The 20,599-nt window shown below is 45.9% G+C and overlaps 1 protein-coding gene across 1 annotated transcript; it reads right to left on the bottom strand.

The window, feature by feature from the left end:
• Window positions 1–269: 269 nt before the first annotated feature.
• On the bottom strand, window positions 270–10,431 carry ptger4c (prostaglandin E receptor 4 (subtype EP4) c; the record flags this gene model as incomplete). The annotated part of the gene is made up of 2 exons (XM_079568801.1): window positions 9,372–10,431; window positions 270–815 (listed from the first exon to the last, which is right to left on the bottom strand). The coding sequence occupies exons 1-2, from the start codon at window positions 10,209–10,211 to the stop codon at window positions 270–272; spliced, it is 1,386 nt and encodes a 461-aa protein (XP_079424927.1). The 5' UTR covers window positions 10,212–10,431.
• Window positions 10,432–20,599: the final 10,168 nt, after the last annotated feature.

Below are 20,599 nucleotides of genomic sequence, written 5' to 3'. Positions count from 1 at the left end.
TGTAGTGTGATATAGACTGGTGCTATGTGATTGAAAAAAACACAATACCCCCTCTTTAAATGTATTTATGAGTATGGTCCATAGTATGGCAAAATGTTGAAAAGTTAAAGGGGTGCTTCTGTTTGGTCTGTCCAACTGTTCCCTAATCTTCTTGAATAATCCCAGTGTTCTCTGTGTTTTGGGTTCTACATGCCACTTCCATAAATCAGATTGATCAGACTTTTGCCTTGCACTAGATGAGCCCCCCCCCCCACCCCCCACCTCACTCCTCAAAAACACTTGAGTGAGGGGCTGGGGCTGGGCGAGCTGAACGTACACGTGACCACCTCCCGTCCCATCACCCTGGTGACCAGCAGGGGCGACTGACTGCCGTTCATCTGCTGCTGCCGAAGCTGCTGCGGCGGGGGGGGCTCGTCCTTCAGCCCGTCCCCCTCCTCGCCCCCCAGCCCGGCGCCCGGGACGCTGAAGGGGTGGAAGTCCCAGGCGGGCCGGCCCTCCAGCAGCTCGCTGAAGGGCCGGTGCCTGAAGCTGGCCGTGCGCAGCGAGGCGTAGCTGGTGTCGTTGCTGTGGAGGGAGGGGGGCGAGTGCTGGCCCGGACGCCCCCCCGCGCCGTGCTGCTGGGCCCCCATCAGCGCCCCCTTCAGGCGAGTGCAGCCCTTCAGCAGCAGGTTCTTGCGGCAGAGGATGTACACCCAGGGGTCCAGGATGGGGTTGAAGGAGGCGAAGCGGATGGCCAGGAGGTCGCCCCGCGGGTAGACCGGGACGCCGGCGGAGAGGGGGGCGGGTCCGTACAGCTGGTTCACGAAGATACGCACCTGTGAAGAAGACACAGGGTTTAACTCGGGTGATCCGCTTTGTGTTTACTGTAAACTGTGCCGAAGCGAGTGTGAGCACGGCATGTTCTGATTCTGAAGGGGACAAATCCTTCACAACGGAGGCGAAAACACTTTTGGGGACATAGGAAACTGTCTGTGTAAGGACAACACGGTGAGGCAAAGGGGCCAGGGCTGGAGCTCCCTCTGCAGGCACGAGTGGGAATGGCACAGTGGGTCACGGTGGGTTCTTGGAGGCTCCAGGACCAATTTTGTTTCAGGTTTTTTAGGAAACCCTACAAAACAACTGTCCTGGAGCATCCCAGAGGCCAACAGGAGGGTAAGCAAAGGTGCCATGTTAACCACCCATTCAGCCACTGGGTCAGTAATTGGTCAAAAAAGCCATTTGAAGCACTCACCTCTCAGTATTTTGCAACATGAGTAGTGACACCAACAGTGAACCCATGCAATTCAATACAAAAACAGAATTCCGTCACACACACAATCTTGTACTTCTATCTTAGTGAGGACACTCATAGACATAATGTATTACCCAGACCCCGACACTAAGGTTAGGGAGACATGAACATTGTTTAGCTCACGATGGGGTAAATAAAGTTTTTAGTTTGACCTGTGAGAAACTAGGCTTAAGAAAGAACGCAAGGCAGCGCAATGTAAACGAGGAAGTGAATGTGACGCCCCCTCACGAGTGGTGGAGGCGAATAGCGCATATAGCTCCGCCACTCGGAAAATAATTCGCACCACAAGATCTGGCCCCATCACTGTCCGGATGGGGACTGCTCATACTGGGAGTGCAGGACATGGTGGACTTTGGTGTAACTTTATGCTGCGTTCCAGGCAACTGGTAACTGGGAAATGTACAACCTTAACACAAATGAAATGAAACGCCGCTCAAACTGGTAATAACAACATGTAAACTCGGAGATGACCAGAGTCGTCTGAGCTCAGATCCGAGATGAAGACGGTAAGAAATACAGCTAGTGATAAACTTTAACAAACCTGCGCCCGTGATGTGAACGTTACTTTGGACATACTATAACGTTACGTAGCATGCTTTCAATCGTATCTGGTGTGAAGAAACATTCATCTAACGTTAGCATCGTATTGTAGCGTTAGCTGTTTCGTTTACACACGACCAAGTATATCCGAAAATGTGCAGTCGCAAAGTTTGAAATCACAATGTTTGTATTTAAAGGCGCATTATGGGACTTTTTATGCGAGTACAGTCCGTATTTGAGCTTTCTGTGACCCAGCGGTTGTATGGGTGGTCCGCATGGTGGTCTCAGTTGCTTCTTTGTTTGTTTGTTTTAGAGTTTCTGGCAGGTCCGGATCTACAGGGCTCAAGGTTTAAGACCAAGGTCAAAGTCTGGTTTATTTATAAAGTATATTCACAAAACAGTCCTCACTGCCCCCAAAGTGTTCAAAGTGCACAGTACACCAACTACTGGCTTCCGTTCAAGAAAACCAGAATAAACACAACAATATTTAATCTCTTAACCCCTGGCTTAAATCGGGCACATTTTCTACCCAGTTCCACCCAAATCTAGAAGCTAGTGACATCTCATTTGAAAGCTAAGACCTACAAAACTGGTCTCAGATTTTCCCTTCCATTGTCGTCACTTTTTCGTCATATTAGGTTGCTCTTTTGGCGTCTGTTTTGTCAGTCACGCAAAAGGACCAAAGGTGTTGTTCGCATTTGGCCTCTCCCAATGCACTCCCACAGCTCCAAACGGGGGTGAAGTTGGAAGCGACAACGCTCCTCCACGCACACAAAGACCAGACAGGTACGTATGAACTCTAAGCTCAGGTAAGAACATATCACAGTATGGAAGAACTGTGGCCTGTTCATTTGACACATCTTTTTTTGAAGCTCTCAAAAGCTCTATCTTTCTTACTTTTTAGTTTAGTTTTAGTGGCATCACAGTGTCCATGGTTCCATCAGCAGTGAAAACCAACCAGAAACCCTAAAAACAATTGGTCCTGGAGCCTCTTATGGCCGCCATGCGGACCACTCATCCAGCCGCTGGGTCAATAAAAAGCCCACTATAATCACACAAAATGAAACAATGTGGATTTTCTAAGCGGATAAAAGGTATATTGATATAAGATATTGTATGGTGTAATAATACCAGGAGTAGTTCAAAATCTGCGCAGCAACATCTTTACTGTGCGGATGCCAAACTACTCCTGGTATTACTACGACTTACATTATAGTTCCCCCTTTTATCCGCTTAGAAAATCCACATAGTTTAATTTTGTGTAATTATACTTATATACTTATGTACATATTTAAATAGGGAAAACGTGGAAGAGCTTGGTAGCTTCTATCTTGACCTGTTTTGGAGCTATAGAGGAGAGAGGGAGAGGCTAAATGCTAACGCCGTCTGCGCTGCGTTTATGTGACTGAAGGCACGGGGGAAGATCAGACAGGTCCTAAAGAACTCGTCAAAGCTCAGGTAAGAACATATCTCAGTATGTAAAAACGGTGGCCTGTTCCTTTAAAGCTGTTATATGCTATTTCCTTATCAAAACGTGTGTTAGCGTGTGTGTTAGTGTGTGTGTTAGTGTGTGTGTGTTAGCTTATGTGTGTTAGTGTGTGTGTGTTAGCTTGTGTGTTAGTGTGTGTGTTAGTGTGTGTGTTAGCGTGTGTGTTAGTGTGTGTGTTAGCTTGTGTGTTAGTGTGTGTGTTAGCTTGTGTGTTAGTGTGTGTGTTAGCTTGTGTGTTAGTGTGTGTGTTAGCGTGTGTGTTAGTGTGTGTGTTAGCTTGTGTGTTAGTGTGTGTGTTAGCTTGTGTGTTAGTGTGTGTGTTAGTGTGTGTGTGTTAGCTTGTGTGTTAGTGTGTGTGTTAGTGTGTGTGTTAGCGTGTGTGTTAGTGTGTGTGTTAGCTTGTGTGTTAGTGTGTGTGTTAGCTTGTGTGTTAGTGTGTGTGTTAGCGTGTGTGTTAGTGTGTGTGTTAGCGTGTGTGTTAGTGTGTGTGTTAGTGTGTGTGTGTTAGCGTGTGTGTTAGTGTGTGTGTTAGTGTGTGTGTTAGCGTGTGTGTTAGTGTGTGTGTTAGCTTGTGTGTTAGTGTGTGTGTTAGCTTGTGTGTTAGTGTGTGTGTTAGCTTGTGTGTTAGTGTGTGTGTTAGCGTGTGTGTTAGTGTGTGTGTTAGCGTGTGTGTTAGTGTGTGTGTTAGTGTGTGTGTTAGTGTGTGTGTTAGCTTGTGTGTTAGTGTGTGTGTTAGCTTGTGTGTTAGTGTGTGTGTTAGCTTGTGTGTTAGTGTGTGTGTTAGTGTGTGTGTTAGCGTGTGTGTTAGTGTGTGTGTTAGCTTGTGTGTTAGTGTGTGTGTTAGCTTGTGTGTTAGTGTGTGTGTTAGCTTGTGTGTTAGTGTGTGTGTTAGCGTGTGTGTTAGTGTGTGTGTTAGCGTGTGTGTTAGTGTGTGTGTTAGTGTGTGTGTGTTAGCGTGTGTGTTAGTGTGTGTGTTAGTGTGTGTGTTAGCGTGTGTGTTAGTGTGTGTGTTAGCTTGTGTGTTAGTGTGTGTGTTAGTGTGTGTGTGTTAGCGTGTGTGTTAGTGTGTGTGTTAGTGTGTGTGTGTTAGCTTGTGTGTTAGTGTGTGTGTTAGTGTGTGTGTTAGCTTGTGTGTTAGTGTGTGTGTTAGCTTGTGTGTTAGTGTGTGTGTTAGCTTGTGTGTTAGTGTGTGTGTTAGCGTGTGTGTTAGTGTGTGTGTTAGCTTGTGTGTTAGTGTGTGTGTTAGCTTGTGTGTTAGTGTGTGTGTTAGTGTGTGTGTGTTAGCTTGTGTGTTAGTGTGTGTGTTAGTGTGTGTGTTAGCGTGTGTGTTAGTGTGTGTGTTAGCTTGTGTGTTAGTGTGTGTGTTAGCTTGTGTGTTAGTGTGTGTGTTAGCTTGTGTGTTAGTGTGTGTGTTAGCGTGTGTGTTAGTGTGTGTGTTAGCGTGTGTGTTAGTGTGTGTGTTAGTGTGTGTGTGTTAGCGTGTGTGTTAGTGTGTGTGTTAGTGTGTGTGTTAGCGTGTGTGTTAGTGTGTGTGTTAGCTTGTGTGTTAGTGTGTGTGTTAGCTTGTGTGTTAGTGTGTGTGTTAGCTTGTGTGTTAGTGTGTGTGTTAGCGTGTGTGTTAGTGTGTGTGTTAGCTTGTGTGTGTGTTAGCTTGTGTGTTAGTGTGTGTGTTAGCGTGTGTGTTAGTGTGTGTGTTAGCTTGTGTGTTAGTGTGTGTGTTAGTGTGTGTGTTAGTGTGTGTGTTAGCTTGTGTGTTAGTGTGTGTGTTAGTGTGTGTGTGTTAGCTTGTGTGTTAGTGTGTGTGTTAGTGTGTGTGTTAGCGTGTGTGTTAGTGTGTGTGTTAGCTTGTGTGTTAGTGTGTGTGTTAGCGTGTGTGTTAGTGTGTGTGTTAGCTTGTGTGTTAGTGTGTGTGTTAGTGTGTGTGTGTTAGCTTGTGTGTTAGTGTGTGTGTTAGTGTGTGTGTTAGCGTGTGTGTTAGTGTGTGTGTTAGCTTGTGTGTTAGTGTGTGTGTTAGCTTGTGTGTTAGTGTGTGTGTTAGCGTGTGTGTTAGTGTGTGTGTTAGCGTGTGTGTTAGTGTGTGTGTTAGTGTGTGTGTGTTAGCGTGTGTGTTAGTGTGTGTGTTAGTGTGTGTGTTAGCGTGTGTGTTAGTGTGTGTGTTAGCTTGTGTGTTAGTGTGTGTGTTAGCTTGTGTGTTAGTGTGTGTGTTAGCTTGTGTGTTAGTGTGTGTGTTAGTGTGTGTGTTAGTGTGTGTGTGTTAGCGTGTGTGTTAGTGTGTGTGTTAGTGTGTGTGTTAGCGTGTGTGTTAGTGTGTGTGTTAGCTTGTGTGTTAGTGTGTGTGTTAGCTTGTGTGTTAGTGTGTGTGTTAGCTTGTGTGTTAGTGTGTGTGTTAGTGTGTGTGTTAGTGTGTGTGTTAGCTTGTGTGTTAGTGTGTGTGTTAGCGTGTGTGTTAGTGTGTGTGTTAGTGTGTGTGTGTTAGCGTGTGTGTTAGTGTGTGTGTTAGTGTGTGTGTTAGTGTGTGTGTTAGTGTGTGTGTTAGCTTGTGTGTTAGTGTGTGTGTTAGCTTGTGTGTTAGTGTGTGTGTTAGCTTGTGTGTTAGTGTGTGTGTTAGTGTGTGTGTGTTAGCGTGTGTGTTAGCTTGTGTGTTAGTGTGTGTGTTAGCTTGTGTGTTAGTGTGTGTGTTAGCTTGTGTGTTAGTGTGTGTGTTAGCTTGTGTGTTAGTGTGTGTGTTAGCTTGTGTGTTAGTGTGTGTGTTAGCTTGTGTGTTAGTGTGTGTGTTAGTGTGTGTGTGTTAGCTTGTGTGTTAGTGTGTGTGTTAGTGTGTGTGTGTTAGTGTGTGTGTGTTAGCTTGTGTGTTAGTGTGTGTGTTAGTGTGTGTGTGTTAGTGTGTGTGTGTTAGTGTGTGTGTGTTAGTGTGTGTGTGTTAGCTTGTGTGTTAGTGTGTGTGTTAGTGTGTGTGTGTTAGTGTGTGTGTGTTAGTGTGTGTGTTAGCCATTTATGAAACTGTGTTGAACATTAACTCCTTATAACTGCATCATGAAGTAACTTCACTTTTTGCTGTGGTATTTATATTTCTACAACGGCAAAGTTGCATGAGCGGAGAGAGGGGGCGGAGTTAACTGAATCCAAGCATTTTGTCTACTGGTTTGGAAAAATACCTCCAGAAAATACTTATATTTATCACAAAAATTAGTGCTCCATTAGCCTGGCTAACGCCAAACTAAAATCACAAGTGATATTCAGTCTGGGGAAGAGGTGTGGTTTACGATTGTCCATAGTCGTTTATTGGGCGCTACGAATGTTTATGGTGCATCTGCACGTCGCCACAGCCAATCGTATCATCATATGAGATGACGTATGACGTACCCGCTGTAAACTTTCCAGCTAAACGATTTAGAACAAGGTCTAAAGCTTGATCGAAAAATAGCATCGCGTCTGCTGCTGTCATGTTGGATCTGTTTTTTTTAATCCGTAACTACAAGCTTCCGTATATCGAATAGCTCGTCATCATCTTGCCGTCCCTCCTCGTTCTGTGATTGGTTCCCAAATCCATGTGAAAATTTGGGCCATGGTCCCCAGGCTGTTGTGCAGTTCCAAATGAATCGAGTGCACACAGCAGTCTGGTGTTAGCCAGGTTAGTGCTCCATAGTGATAGAGGTACAATATATCATATAAATGCCTATACTACTTTGGAATGGCTAAAATAGCATAATGCTGATCCTTTAAGTAATGTAACAAAGTACTTTTACTTTATTACTTTCCACCATTAAGGTATCCTTTCCACCATTGGGATCCAGTATTTATGAAAGTGTCTGTGTGTAAAAGGTAAACTGACATTTAGCATAAGCTCACAGAGACCGGCCCAGGCTGAACATGGGTGTGTTATAAATAAATAAATATCATATTTCACCGACATAGACATAAAGTTATTTAGATGGATTACATCTGTTGTAAGTAATAACTCTCGTTTTAATTCAGTGAAGCAGCAGTTTAATGAAGGAATGTCGGGAAGAAAAGGCACATTTTTGGGGCTAACGACAAGTGACATAGACAGAGGTCAAGTTACAGCAGTTTGGCTCGTTTTCCATTGACATTACATGGTTGGCATGGCAACAGTTTCAAATTGTTTCCCTCTATCTGTGTCACTTCCTGCCAATAAAGAAGTGAAACTATAAACATCACAAAAAATGGCAAACTAAAGACAGCTGGGTGAAACGTTAAGTATAATCCAGTTGGCGATGCTTGGTTTGCTCCAGTGTGAAGCTGTTTGCGCTCTGACAGACGTTCCCCTTCTCTTTCTCTAATTAGTGCCATTGATTCTCTTTAAAGACCTATTTGTTTTCCGGAGAATGAGGTGACCGCTTTGTTTACACAATCATCCTCACGGCACTGAAGGAAGGAGAGAGTCTGTTCCCTCCTGACACCAGCGGTTCAGTCGCCTGTGCCCGAGGAGCAGAGTGACTGACGGCTCAGCGCCTCGAGCCGCGCACTGTGGACTTTAGAAGACAAGGCACATAATGTAACAGACTTTCAACTGTGATTTCCCCTGGACTCAGCAGCATAAGTGATGTCTAACCAGGCGGTGTTGGGGTCATCACGCACTGACCCCACCGAACCAGCAGTGTGGGATACATCTATGGAGAATAGAAGGAATAACTATTCAGATTCAGATCAGAAGCATATTCACTCAAGAGGGGGTGGTTCATTGGTGAGTGCAGCTTCCCCCACAAGATGGCGCTTTGCCCAAATCTAAAAGCTTCTTGACTGGAGAGCAACACTAGTGCAACGCCTCATTTGAAAGGTAAAATCTAGAAAAGTGATGGTAGCTTTTTGTCACGTTGTCGCTGCATTTTTGTCATGTTTTTGTTGCTTTTTCAATCCTTTTTTGTGGTTTTTTGCCGTGTTTTCGTCACTTTTTTGTCACTTTTTTCGTTGTGTTTTCGTCTCTTGTTTTTCTGGGTTTTTTTCACGTTATTGTTGTTTTTTCATCGCTTTTTTCATCGCTTTGTCGTCACGTTTTCGTCACATTTTGTTGTTTTTTTTGGTCACTTTTTTGTTGCTTATCCAGCGCGTTTTTTTGTTTTTGGACGCTTTTCTTTTAACCTCTTAACTCCCACCTGAACCAATCACATTTTCTCCAGTTTGGCGTTACCCAAATCTAAAAGCTTCTTGGGGGAAAAAAGCGCGAGAAAAAAAACTAAAATGTTTTTTAAAAAAAGGGACAAAAATAGTGACACAAAAGCAACCAAAGAGCAACAAAAAAGAGACAAAAATGTGACAAAATGTGACAAAAAAAGTGACAAAAGAGGAGCAAGAAAGTGACAAAAAAGGGATGAAAGTGCTGCAAAAAAGGCACAAATACCCAACAAAAAAGTGACATATACCCAACAAAAAAGTGACAAATACCCAACAAAAAAGTGACATATACCCAACAAAAAAGTGACAAATACCCAACAAAAAAGGGACAAATACCCAACAAAAAAGGGACAAATACCCAACAAAAAAGTGACAAATACCCAACAAAAAAGGGACAAAAGTGCAACATAACGGTAGCAAAATAGTGACAAATAAGAGACAAAAATGTGGCAATAATGTGATAAATGGAGAAACAGTGATAAAAAGAGACAAACTCAACAAAAATTACAACAACGTGAGGAAAAAGATCAGTTTTGTGGGTCTTTCAAACGAGGCGTTACTCGGGCCTATGGGCAAAGAGGAGAGAATGCATTCAGTTTAGACGGGTGGAAAGAGGTTAAGCTTTTAGATTTGGGTAAAGCTCGGTTTCGCCTGGGGGTAAGGGTAAGGTAAAGTGAGAGGCCAGACCGGTGGCCCCAGAGCCAGTGGCCCTTCTGTGCTCTTCCACAATGGACAAATGGCCAGTCCGCCCCTGTCTGTAGTTAAGTAGTTATTCACTGTAAAAACTCCTGCACACGACGAGGCTGCTCAATGGGCAACTTCAGCAACGAACTAAAAAGAAAGAGTCTAAACCTCACCTGAGACGGGGATACTGTGTGTGAGAGTGTGTGTTCCGTGCGTGTGAGGTGTGTGACTCACCACGAGCGGCACGGAGCAGACCAGGAACACGGCGGTCATGAGGACGAGCAGCCAGAGCATCTGCATCTCCGCGGCGGAGCTCACGGACTGCAGGCGCGGGAAGCGGCGGCGGCTCGAGTGCTCGCAGTGCTCCGCGCGCACGATGCTGGTCCTCTTGTTCATGCCCACGAGCGAGCGGCACACGGCCACGTTACACAGCACCGTGACCGCCACGAGCAGCAGCATGACACCGCCGTACAGGAACGAGTAGCAGGCGCTCAGTGCGTCCGTGGCGCGCCAGTCCAAGAAGCACCAGGTGCCCGGGAAGTGGCGCACGTGGCGCCCGAAGCCGAAGCTGGGAAGGATGCAGAGCGTGAGCGTAGCCAGGTATGTCACGAGGAGCACGGTGCGCGCCACGGAGCGGTCCACGTGCTGGGAGTAGAAGTACGCGTGGTTTATGGCCAGGTATCGCTCCACGGCCATGGCGCACAGGATACAGGTGCCCGCGCAGCCGAAGAACAACATGGAGAAAGAGAAGAAGTGGCACAGCGGCGCGCCCCCGGGCCACCGGCCGCACGCGTACGTGGCGATCACCACAGGGCTCGTGAAGCACGTGCCCAGCAGGTCCGTGACCGCCATGCCGCACACGAGCGTGTAGAAAGTGCTCTCCTTTTGCTCTCGCTTGGACACGCTCAGCACCACCACCGCGATGACGTTCCCCAGGACCCCCACCGCGAACATGGACGCGGAGATGACCAGGGAGCGCGCCTCCAGCTTCACCCCGAGATACACGCTCTGGTTTTGGCTCAGGGGCAGCGCGCTCCCGTTCTCCTCCAGCGCCGTGCCGTTGATCAGGTCCATCCAGCAACAGGTGTCCGAGTGTCAGCAGCTCACCGCGCGGAGTTCTCCTCAGAGTCCCGCGAGCCTTTCCTCAGACACTCCATGTTCCTTTTAGAAACTCAAGTGTCGCTTCTCACTTTTAAAGCTTCAAAGTCTGACAGAAGTCCTCTTCGCTCCGTGCGCGCTGTAGTGAGCGCCGCTTTTACGCACGGATTTATAAGCGCGCCTGATGTCAGGTCTGTGACGTCAGCAGAGCCGGTCTCCCGTAGGTTTCACGAGAGTCTCTCGTCTGCCATTACACCTCCGTGAGTGTGAGAGGGAGGAAACACTCCTGTGTTTATAAAGGACCCGCATTGACAGCACAGGAGCCCAGTGCGCAGGCGCCACTGACACGTTTAGTCCAGGTTTAGACCTGACTCACAGGTCTCCAGTGGGAAGGCTCACTGACACTCAGGGAGCAACAGCTGCAGCGGGGAGTGATCACTAAAGAAACGGGCTTTCCCCCTTTCAGCACCACGGTCAGCTCCACACGACTCCAGCCGCGCTCTGACACAGACACACAAGCAAGGGACCTTTTCTAAAGCTTAAAGTAACTAAAACTACCGTTTCTGACACGGCATACATTCAGTATGCAGTGGCAATGAGTGAATATAACAAGTCCCGGTGCCAAGGTTTTTTATGTGTTTGTACACGGCCTGACACAGAAAAAGGTCACCACATAAAGGTCACACACTCTAATGTTTGGTTGGTCTTTAGCTTTGATTCCAGCACCATTCGCTGGGCCATTGTTTCACTAAACGTCTGCGCTGCCAAAGCATCCAGTGCTGCGGTCATTTTCCACCTTACACTGATGATGGGAGAGTGTGACCACTGCGCACTCCAGCACATCTCAAAGATTCTCAATGGGGGCATATCCAGACTCTGTGGTGGCTGTTTCATCTCATAGTCCCTGAACCACTCTTTCACAACATGAGCCTGATCCTGGCATTGTGGCATCATGGAATACGCCCGCGCATCAGGGAAGAAGAAATCCATCTCTTTCTTTGGGCACATAGTGTTGATGCCCCATAGAAAGACATATCAGAGGCATTACTGTTCGGTTCTTACACATCACTGACGCCACATGGTCTCATTTTCACCGGGGTTTTGCGGCGGCTGCAGGAACTTCAATCAACAGCTCTGCTCTGTCGCCTCCTCTGCGTCACAGCCAACCGCCTCAACCCGGATCCAACTGGACTATATATACACTGCTCACAAAAACTTAGGGCACACTCAAAAAACACATCCATGTCAATCAATTCAATTTTTCGGATGAAAATCTTTATTCATAGTGTAGGGCAATGTGTTGAGAACAAAATAACATAAGAATGATCAATGGAAATCAAATTCTCAGCCCCTGGAGGTCTGGATCCAAAATTATAGTCAAAATCAAAGTGACAAATCAGGTCACTGGTTGATCCAAATTCTGTAGAAATTCCTCCAAACGAGTCTGTATCTTCCTCAGTCGTGTGTGTGGCCTCCACGTGCCTGAATGCACTCCCTACAACGCCTGGGCATGCTCCTGAGGAGACCACGGATGTCCTCCTGAGGGATCTCCTCCCAGACCTGGATTAGAGCATCAGTCAGCTCCTGGACAGTCTGTGGTGCGACGTGGCGTTGATGGATGGACCGAGACATGATGTCCCAGATGTGCTCTATTGGATTTAAGTCTGGGGAACGGGCAGGCCAGTCCAGAACATCAATACCTTCATCATGCAGGACCTGCTGACACACTCTTGCCACATGTGGCCTGGCATTATCAGGCATCAGAAGGAACCCAGGGCCCACAGCACCAGCATATGGTCTTACAATAGGTCTGAGGATCTCATCCCGGTCCCCAATGCCAGTCAGGGAACCTCTGGCTCGCACATGGAGGGCTGTGCGGCCCTCCAATGAAATGCCTCCTCAGACCATCACTGACCCACCACCAAACCGGCCATGCTGGATGATGTTGCAGCAGCAGAACGTTCTCCAGGGCGTCTCCAGACTCTGTCACGTCTGTCACATGTGCTCAGGGTGAACCTGCTCTCATCCGTGAAGAGCCAGGGCACCATTGGCCAATCTGCCAATCGCTGTGTTCTCGGGCAAATGCCAATCGGGCTGCACGGTGTTGGGCAGTAAGCACCGGCCCAACGCCCTCATTCCCCCCTCATACCCCCCTCATACCACCCTCATACCCCCCTCATACCCCCTCATACCCCCCTCATACCACCCTCATACCCCCCTCATACCACCCTCATACCCCCCTCATACCCCCCTCATGGAGTCGGTTTCTGACCGTTTGAGGACCAACATGCACATTTGTGGCCCTCTGGAGGTCATTTTGTAGGGCTCGGGCAGTGCTTCTCCTGTTTCTCCGTGCACAAAGGAGCAGATAGCGGTCCTGCTGCTGGGTTGTTGACCTCGGTCGGCCGCCCCCAGGTCTCCTGGTGTACTGGCCTGTCTCCTGGTATCTCCTCCATGCCCTGGACACTGCGCTGGGAGACACAGCAAACCTTCTTGCCACAGCACAAATGGACGTGCCATTTTGGATGAGCATCACTCCCTGAGCAGCTTCTGTGGGTTGTAGATGCTCCTCATGATACCTCTAGTGGTGAGAACACTGGACAAATGCAAACGTGTTCCAAAAATAGGGTACAAAGGATGAAGACAGGGAAATGGTCTGTGGTCACCACCTGCAAAACCATTCCTCTTTTGGAGTGATCTTGCTAATTGCCGCTCATTTCCACCTGTGTCTGTTTAATTTCCACAACACCAAGTGAAACTGATTCACAATAAGCGTGGCTTCCTAACTGGACAGTCTGAAATCCCAGAAATGTGACTGACTTGGAGTTACATTGTGTTTTTTGAGTGTGCCCTAAGTTTTTGTGAGCAGTGTATAAATATCTACACACACAATGATTTTAGCCCAAGGGAATCTGTTCGTCTTTGTTATCCATAAGTGTTTCATTTCTTGCTTTGGGCCAAGCAAGTAAAAGTTTCTCAGTCAGATTTGTTGTTGAATACTAAAGAAGGTGCAGATTAAAGTGTTGAAAGTTGAAAGCACACATTAGTTTAGGGCGAGACACTGTGGGTGAAAACACACAAAATCTCAACAAATTAGTGGCAAAAATGAGATGAATTAGAAAGTGAAAAAAGTGATGACAATAACACAAGGAAAAAGATCAGTTTAGATCAGTTTTGTAGTTCTTTGTAATGTTTATATCAGTGAAGTTCAGCAAAAGTTTCAAACTGATATTTCTATCTTTCATTGCCCCCACATTCACCTGCAGCCTCTCACCTTAGCTGTTGTGAGTCATAAGTTTGCAGCTTCAAACGTTTAAAGATTGTGCCCGAGTCCCCCACCTGTAGAAGAACACAGTATAACTCATGTATAAGTATTACTCAAGTAAAGTGCAGGTTTTTGCAGGTTGCTTTGTTTCTGACCACCTCTGACCAGTCGTCTTGTAATATTGCAGCAGATCGACCTGTCACTTATTAAGAAAAGATCTCCTGTGGGGATAAAAGGAAATTGGAAAATGATTACACTCTGTCGGTGTGGCAAATATAAGGGGGGGGGGGGCTGTTGCTCATAATGTCAGCGCGTAATACGATGACTCCTCCAAATGAGATGCATGTTTTCAGAAATCAAACAAAACAACAAAGGCAACATTTTAATTATGTTTTGTGCAATTGAATACACAAAACAGGAGACTTTTTGCATGTTGTACTTTGAAACTAATAGCACTGCATTATGACAGGTCCAAATGTCATCAGATGTTCACCACATTGTGTTCAAAACAAACACATCTGGAAATAATGTGCTTTGTTATCACTATGCAGCAGTTTGGAATGCATTGTTTTCATACTTCATCATTGATGAAACATGTTTATAGTTTGAGTGTGTTTACCTGCACTGGAGTTTCCCGGTTATTATCGGGGGTTGTTAATAATATGGTTTTGTCTTCGATCATATAAAAGCAGTTTCCCAATGACCCGAAAAGAGCAGTTTCCCGGTGATGAGAAACCTGGATTCTCACTGAGTGTGTTTACATGCTCTCAAGTAAACTGGTTAGATGTTTACAGGCGTCGGAGAAACCAGGACACTCATATCCCTGTTTACATGAACATCTACAGTATCCTGGATATTTAGGCTCCAGAGAGGGGCGGAGCCAATGGCTAATATGGTAAGGAGCTAATTACTTTAGCAATGTTGCTAACGCATAGCTTTTTCTCTAGCACAGGGACAAGAACTATCCAAGGAAACACTTGTAACAGTCGAGTTCTTTCCCGAGCCTGGCACGAGCCAGACTGACCCTCCATGTTCAGAGATACAGGGGGACACAGTCTGGAATTGTGAGATTTGAATCTCGCTGACTCCGGCAAAACCAGGCAGAGCCAATCATAGCACGGGAGGCGGGAGTTAATGGTGCGTCATCTTCCGGGCTAGGATTTCCCATCAACCAGTGCTCCTCAGGACCGTAACCAAAACAGTGAAGATGCCAGTGCCCTTTCTTCTGTTTTAAATGAGCTGGACTTGTTAAAGCCACAGCAAGAAACTGCTCTGAGGGTTTTCACCGGAACATTTACTCGACTGCACGTGTGGACGACGAACAATCATGGCGGAGGAGGTGAACGCAACACAAAGCGTAAGTCGCTTTGTGTTTCAGGTTTGGTCTCGTTCAAACATAAAGTCAGTATGGCTTTTTCCAGGCTATTCTTTTCCAGCTTCAGCAACAGATGTAAAAAAATGCAAAAAAAGATATTGTTTGTTTAGGTTGCTTCAGTATTTGGTATGGCTTTAGATTAAGGTGTGCTCATTAAGTATTAATAAGCATTAGTAATAGATAAAAGCATAATAAGAAGTGTGCATGTTATATGCATTAATGTTATTAATGCTTCTTTGTACCTTTTTAATACTTAACGAGCACACCTTAATATAAAGCGTTACCCAATATTTGGTTGATTTTTAGAAGATACAAAGGTTCCAGATAAAATGGCTGTAGGAAAGTTTTTGCTCCTGCTGTTTCAAAAGTTTGCACGTGCTTAGTACGTCTGCAATGATGAAAACTACTGTGATTACATGGTACATGGTACTTGGTACATGGTACATGGTGCATGGTACATGGTACATGGTACATGTTGCATGGTACATGGTACATGGTACATGGTACATGGTACATGGTACATGGTACATGTTGCATGTTGCATGGTACATGGTACATGGTACATGGTACATGGTACATGGTACATGGTACATGTTGCATGGTACATGGTACATGGTACATGGTACATGGTACATGTTGCATGTTGCATGGTACATGGTACATGGTACATGGTACATGTTGCATGGTACATGTTGCATGGTACATGTTGCATGGTACATGGTACATGGTACATGGTACATGGTGCATGGTACATGGTACATGGTACATGGTACATGGTGCATGGTACATGGTACATGGTACATGGTACATGGTACATGGTACATGGTACATGTTGCATGGTACATGGTACATGGTACATGGTACATGGTACATGGTACATGTTGCATGGTACATGTTGCATGGTACATGTTGCATGGTACATGGTACATGGTACATGGTACATGGTACATGGTACATGGTACATGGTGCATGTTGCATGGTACATGGTACATGGTACATGGTACATGGTGCATGTTGCATGGTACATGGTACATGGTACATGGTGCATGTTGCATGGTACATGGTACATGGTACATGGTACATGGTACATGTTGCATGGTACATGGTACATGGTACATGGTACATGGTACATGTTGCATGTTGCATGGTACATGGTACATGGTACATGGTACATGGTACATGGTACATGTTGCATGGTACATGGTACATGGTACATGGTACATGGTACATGGTACATGGTACATGGTACATGTTGCATGGTACATGGTACATGGTACATGGTACATGGTGCATGTTGCATGGTACATGGTACATGGTACATGGTGCATGTTGCATGGTACATGGTACATGGTACATGGTACATGGTACATGGTACATGGTGCATGTTGCATGGTACATGGTACATGGCACATGGTGCATGTTGCATGGTACATGGTACATGGTACATGGTACATGTTGCATGGTACATGGTACATGGTACATGGTACATGTTGCATGTTGCATGGTACATGGTACATGGTACATGGTACATGGTACATGGTACATGTTGCATGGTACATGGTACATGGTACATGGTACATGGTACATGGTACATGGTACATGGTACATGTTGCATGGTACATGGTACATGGTACATGGTACATGGTGCATGTTGCATGGTACATGGTACATGGTACATGGTGCATGTTGCATGGTACATGGTACATGGTACATGGTACATGGTACATGGTACATGGTACATGGTACATGTTGCATGGTACATGTTGCATGGTACATGTTGCATGGTACATGGTACATGGTACATGGTACATGGTGCATGGTACATGGTACATGGTACATGTTGCATGTTGCATGGTACATGGTACATGGTACATGGTACATGGTACATGGTACATGGTACATGTTGCATGGTACATGGTACATGGTACATGGTACATGGTACATGTTGCATGTTGCATGGTACATGGTACATGGTACATGGTACATGTTGCATGGTACATGTTGCATGGTACATGTTGCATGGTACATGGTACATGGTACATGGTACATGGTACATGGTACATGGTGCATGTTGCATGGTACATGGTACATGGTACATGGTACATGGTGCATGTTGCATGGTACATGGTACATGGTACATGGTGCATGTTGCATGGTACATGGTACATGGTACATGGTACATGGTACATGTTGCATGGTGCATGGTGCATGGTGCATGGTGCATGTTGCATGGTACATGGTACATGGTACATGGTACATGGTGCATGTTGCATGGTACATGGTACATGGTGCATGGTGCATGGTGCATGTTGCATGGTACATGGTACATGGTACATGGTACATGTTGCATGGTACATGGTACATGGTGCATGGTGCATGGTGCATGGTGCATGGTGCATGGTACATGGTACATGGTACATGGTACATGGTACATGTTGCATGGTACATGGTACATGGTACATGGTACATGGTGCATGTTGCATGGTACATGGTACATGGTACATGGTACATGGTACATGGTACATGGTACATGTTGCATGGTATATGGTACATGGTACATGGTACATGGTACATGTTGCATGGTACATGGTACATGTTGCATGGTACATGGTACATGGTACATGGTACATGGTACATGGTACATGTTGCATGGTACATGGTACATGGTACATGGTACATGGTACATGTTGCATGGTACATGGTACATGGTACATGTTGCATCGTACATGGTACATGGTACATGGTACATGTTGCATGGTACATGGTACATGGTACATGGTACATGGTACATGTTGCATGGTACATGGTACATGGTACATGGTACATGTTGCATGGTACATGGTACATGGTACATGGTACATGGTACATGTTGCATGGTACATGGTACATGGTACATGGTACATGTTGCATGGTACATGGTGCATGGTGCATGGTACATGGTACATGGTACATGTTGCATGTTGCATGGTACATGGTACATGGTACATGGTACATGGTACATGGTACATGTTGCATGGTACATGGTACATGGTACATGGTACATGGTACCGTATCATGGAAAGTGTGGGAATATCCTGGATTCTAATAACCTGGATATTGGCTTATCCAGGAAACTGAAACAAGGATCCTCTGTTTACATGAACCAGACAAAACCAGGAAACTTAAAATCCCCATTAACCATGAAAGTACTGAAAGTAGTAAATATTTTGATGGAAAAAAGCGTCGTAATGGGGATTTCTGTCACCAGTCATTTAAAGGGGATTTGACTTTGCCTATATTTCTGTTTCATATAAACACCACATTCCCAAAAACTGCCATAACCGGAATATGTCAAATACCCGGAATACTCGAGTGCATGTAAGCGCACTCATTGTTGTCATAGTAACAGTGGGCTGTACGGCACGCTCATAACGGGCTGTGCGTTTGGCCTCATTGCTCCGAGGGCACCACGCTGAGGCCAAAGCCGTCCCGTTGTTTGTACATTTGCTCTTTCAATAGCGTGGAAGTGTGAGAAATGTTTAATAATGTGGCCAAACAATCCAGTTCAAATGAACAGCGTTCGGCTGTGTTCATGTTCTGGAGTTTGATGTTGTCATGTGTAATCTCACATGGAGGGCAGGGGCCAGTACACGTCTATGGGAGAGAGTTTTTGTACGGAAGCTCCCAAAAGGACATTGATACGTTTTGTACCTCAACAGTATTTGGTAGTAATTGGATTCGCAAACCCGCCGTGTGATCCTGGCAGCGGCCCTGACTGTGTGCACCACACATGTGTGTGGAAAAGGCTTTGGACTCGTCTCATTGCGACTTCCACAAACGCCTCTTTGATTGTTCAGGGCTATTCTTTGTTTGGCCAGGTGAGATACTTTTATGCAACAAATCCGTCAGAGAGCTGTGTACTCTCCAAAGACACTTAGGAGGAGCTCACCCTGGAGAGTTTGTAGCCGAGATATTTCAACGAAATTAAAGACGTTGATTTGAATTTTGTCCTTGTATTTTACTGCTACTAATCAAGTTTAGAAATGTAGAAACTAGAGTCTTTGGCGATCAACATAGAAAAGGCGGGAGAGCTACTGGTTAGAGATCCCGGATCTCGGACCAAGTTGATGGCTCTTCCGAGTGGCGCTGCTGTTGCGCTATGTGCCTGCACCACTTGCGAGAAGGCGTCGACTGAGGTGTGGTTTACAACAAGTCTCTGATGCAGCCTCACATTCATTTCCTCGTTTACATCAGCCTGTGGCCCGGATCAGCACTCGCTCTGCCATAATCGAGACCAAAACAAATGCACGTGAAGCCACACTGTGTCACCCACATGTCACCGCCCCCTAAACTCTCAGACATCAAGTCTCTAAGGGGCACCAAATGGAGGTCAATGTGATTGAATGGCATTGTACAGTATTTAGAAAAAGACAGCCCTAAACATTCTGCTTAGGGCACAAAACTGGTTTGCAACGGCCGTGATCACCCAATAAAGAATAAAGCATTTATTTCCATCCATCCATCCATCCATTTTCAGATTTCCCGATCCACGCACACCGCCTCCAGCTGGCCTGGGGGGACCCTGGAGAACAGCTCAGGGGTCCCCCCAGGCCAGCTCGGAGACATAGTCCTACCAGCGTGTCCTGGGCCTTCCACGAGGCCTCTTCCCACTAGGAAGAGGCCTCTGGAACACCTCCCGCGGGAGGCGACCAGGAGGTATCCGGAACAGATGCCCGAGCCACCTCAGCTGGCTCCTTTCAACGTGAAGGAGCAGCGACTCTACTCCGAGCTCCTCCCGGGTAACTGAGCTCCTCACCCAATCTCGAAGGGTGCGCCCAGCCACCCTGCGAAGGAAGCTCATTTCGGCCGCTTGTATCCGCGATCTCATCCTTTCCGTCATTACTCAAATCTCATGACCATAGGTGAGGGTGGGAACGTAGATCGATCGGTAAATCGAGAGCTTTGCCCCGACTCAGCTCCCTCTTCACCACGACAGACCGATACAGCGACCGCATCACTGCTGACGCCGCACCGATCCGTCTGTCGATCTCACGCTCCATCCGTCCCTCACTCGTGAACAAGCCCCCCGAGATACTTGAACTCCTCCACTTGAGGTAAGGAGCATTTATTTTATTATCCAGATACTTGTACCATTGAAAAAAACATGATTTACCAGGAGTGGGGCGTCTCCAGCTCGTCTCCATGGCGATGTCGACTAAAGGCAGCCAAATGTGAGATTTTTAAAGGTTAGGTCGTCATCCAAATCCATTCTTTGATTACCCAAAGAAACTGTATTGGCAACAGAACAATCCAAAATGTTACGTGGTGTACCTTTAATCATGAAAGACATTTGTAAAAGAGTTGTCATTTGCATTGCATTTTATTTTTATTACTAACGGACGATCAAACAAATTTTGCACCGTTACTTAACCTCTTACCACCCGCCGGAACCAAATGCATTCTGTCCTCTTTGGCCATTATATAGGTCTGTGTAACACCTCATTTGAAAGCTAAGACCCACAAAACTGATCTTTTTCCTTGTTGCTGCTGTGTTGTGTCACCTTCTTTATGTTTTATTTTTTTTTATTTTGGTCACATTTTTGTTGAGTTTTTGTAATTTTTTGTTGAATTTTGTAGAATTTTTGTTGAATTTTTGTCACATTTTTGTTGAATTTTTGTCACTTTTTGGTTGAATTTTTGTCACATTTTTGTTGAATTTTTGTCACTTTTTGGTTGAATTTTTGT

The sequence above is a fragment of the Gobius niger genome (genome assembly GCF_951799975.1).
Source record: "Gobius niger genome assembly, chromosome: 13".
Taxonomy (NCBI): Eukaryota; Metazoa; Chordata; class Actinopteri; order Gobiiformes; family Gobiidae; genus Gobius; species Gobius niger.
This window is presented reverse-complemented; position numbering and strand designations above follow the sequence as displayed.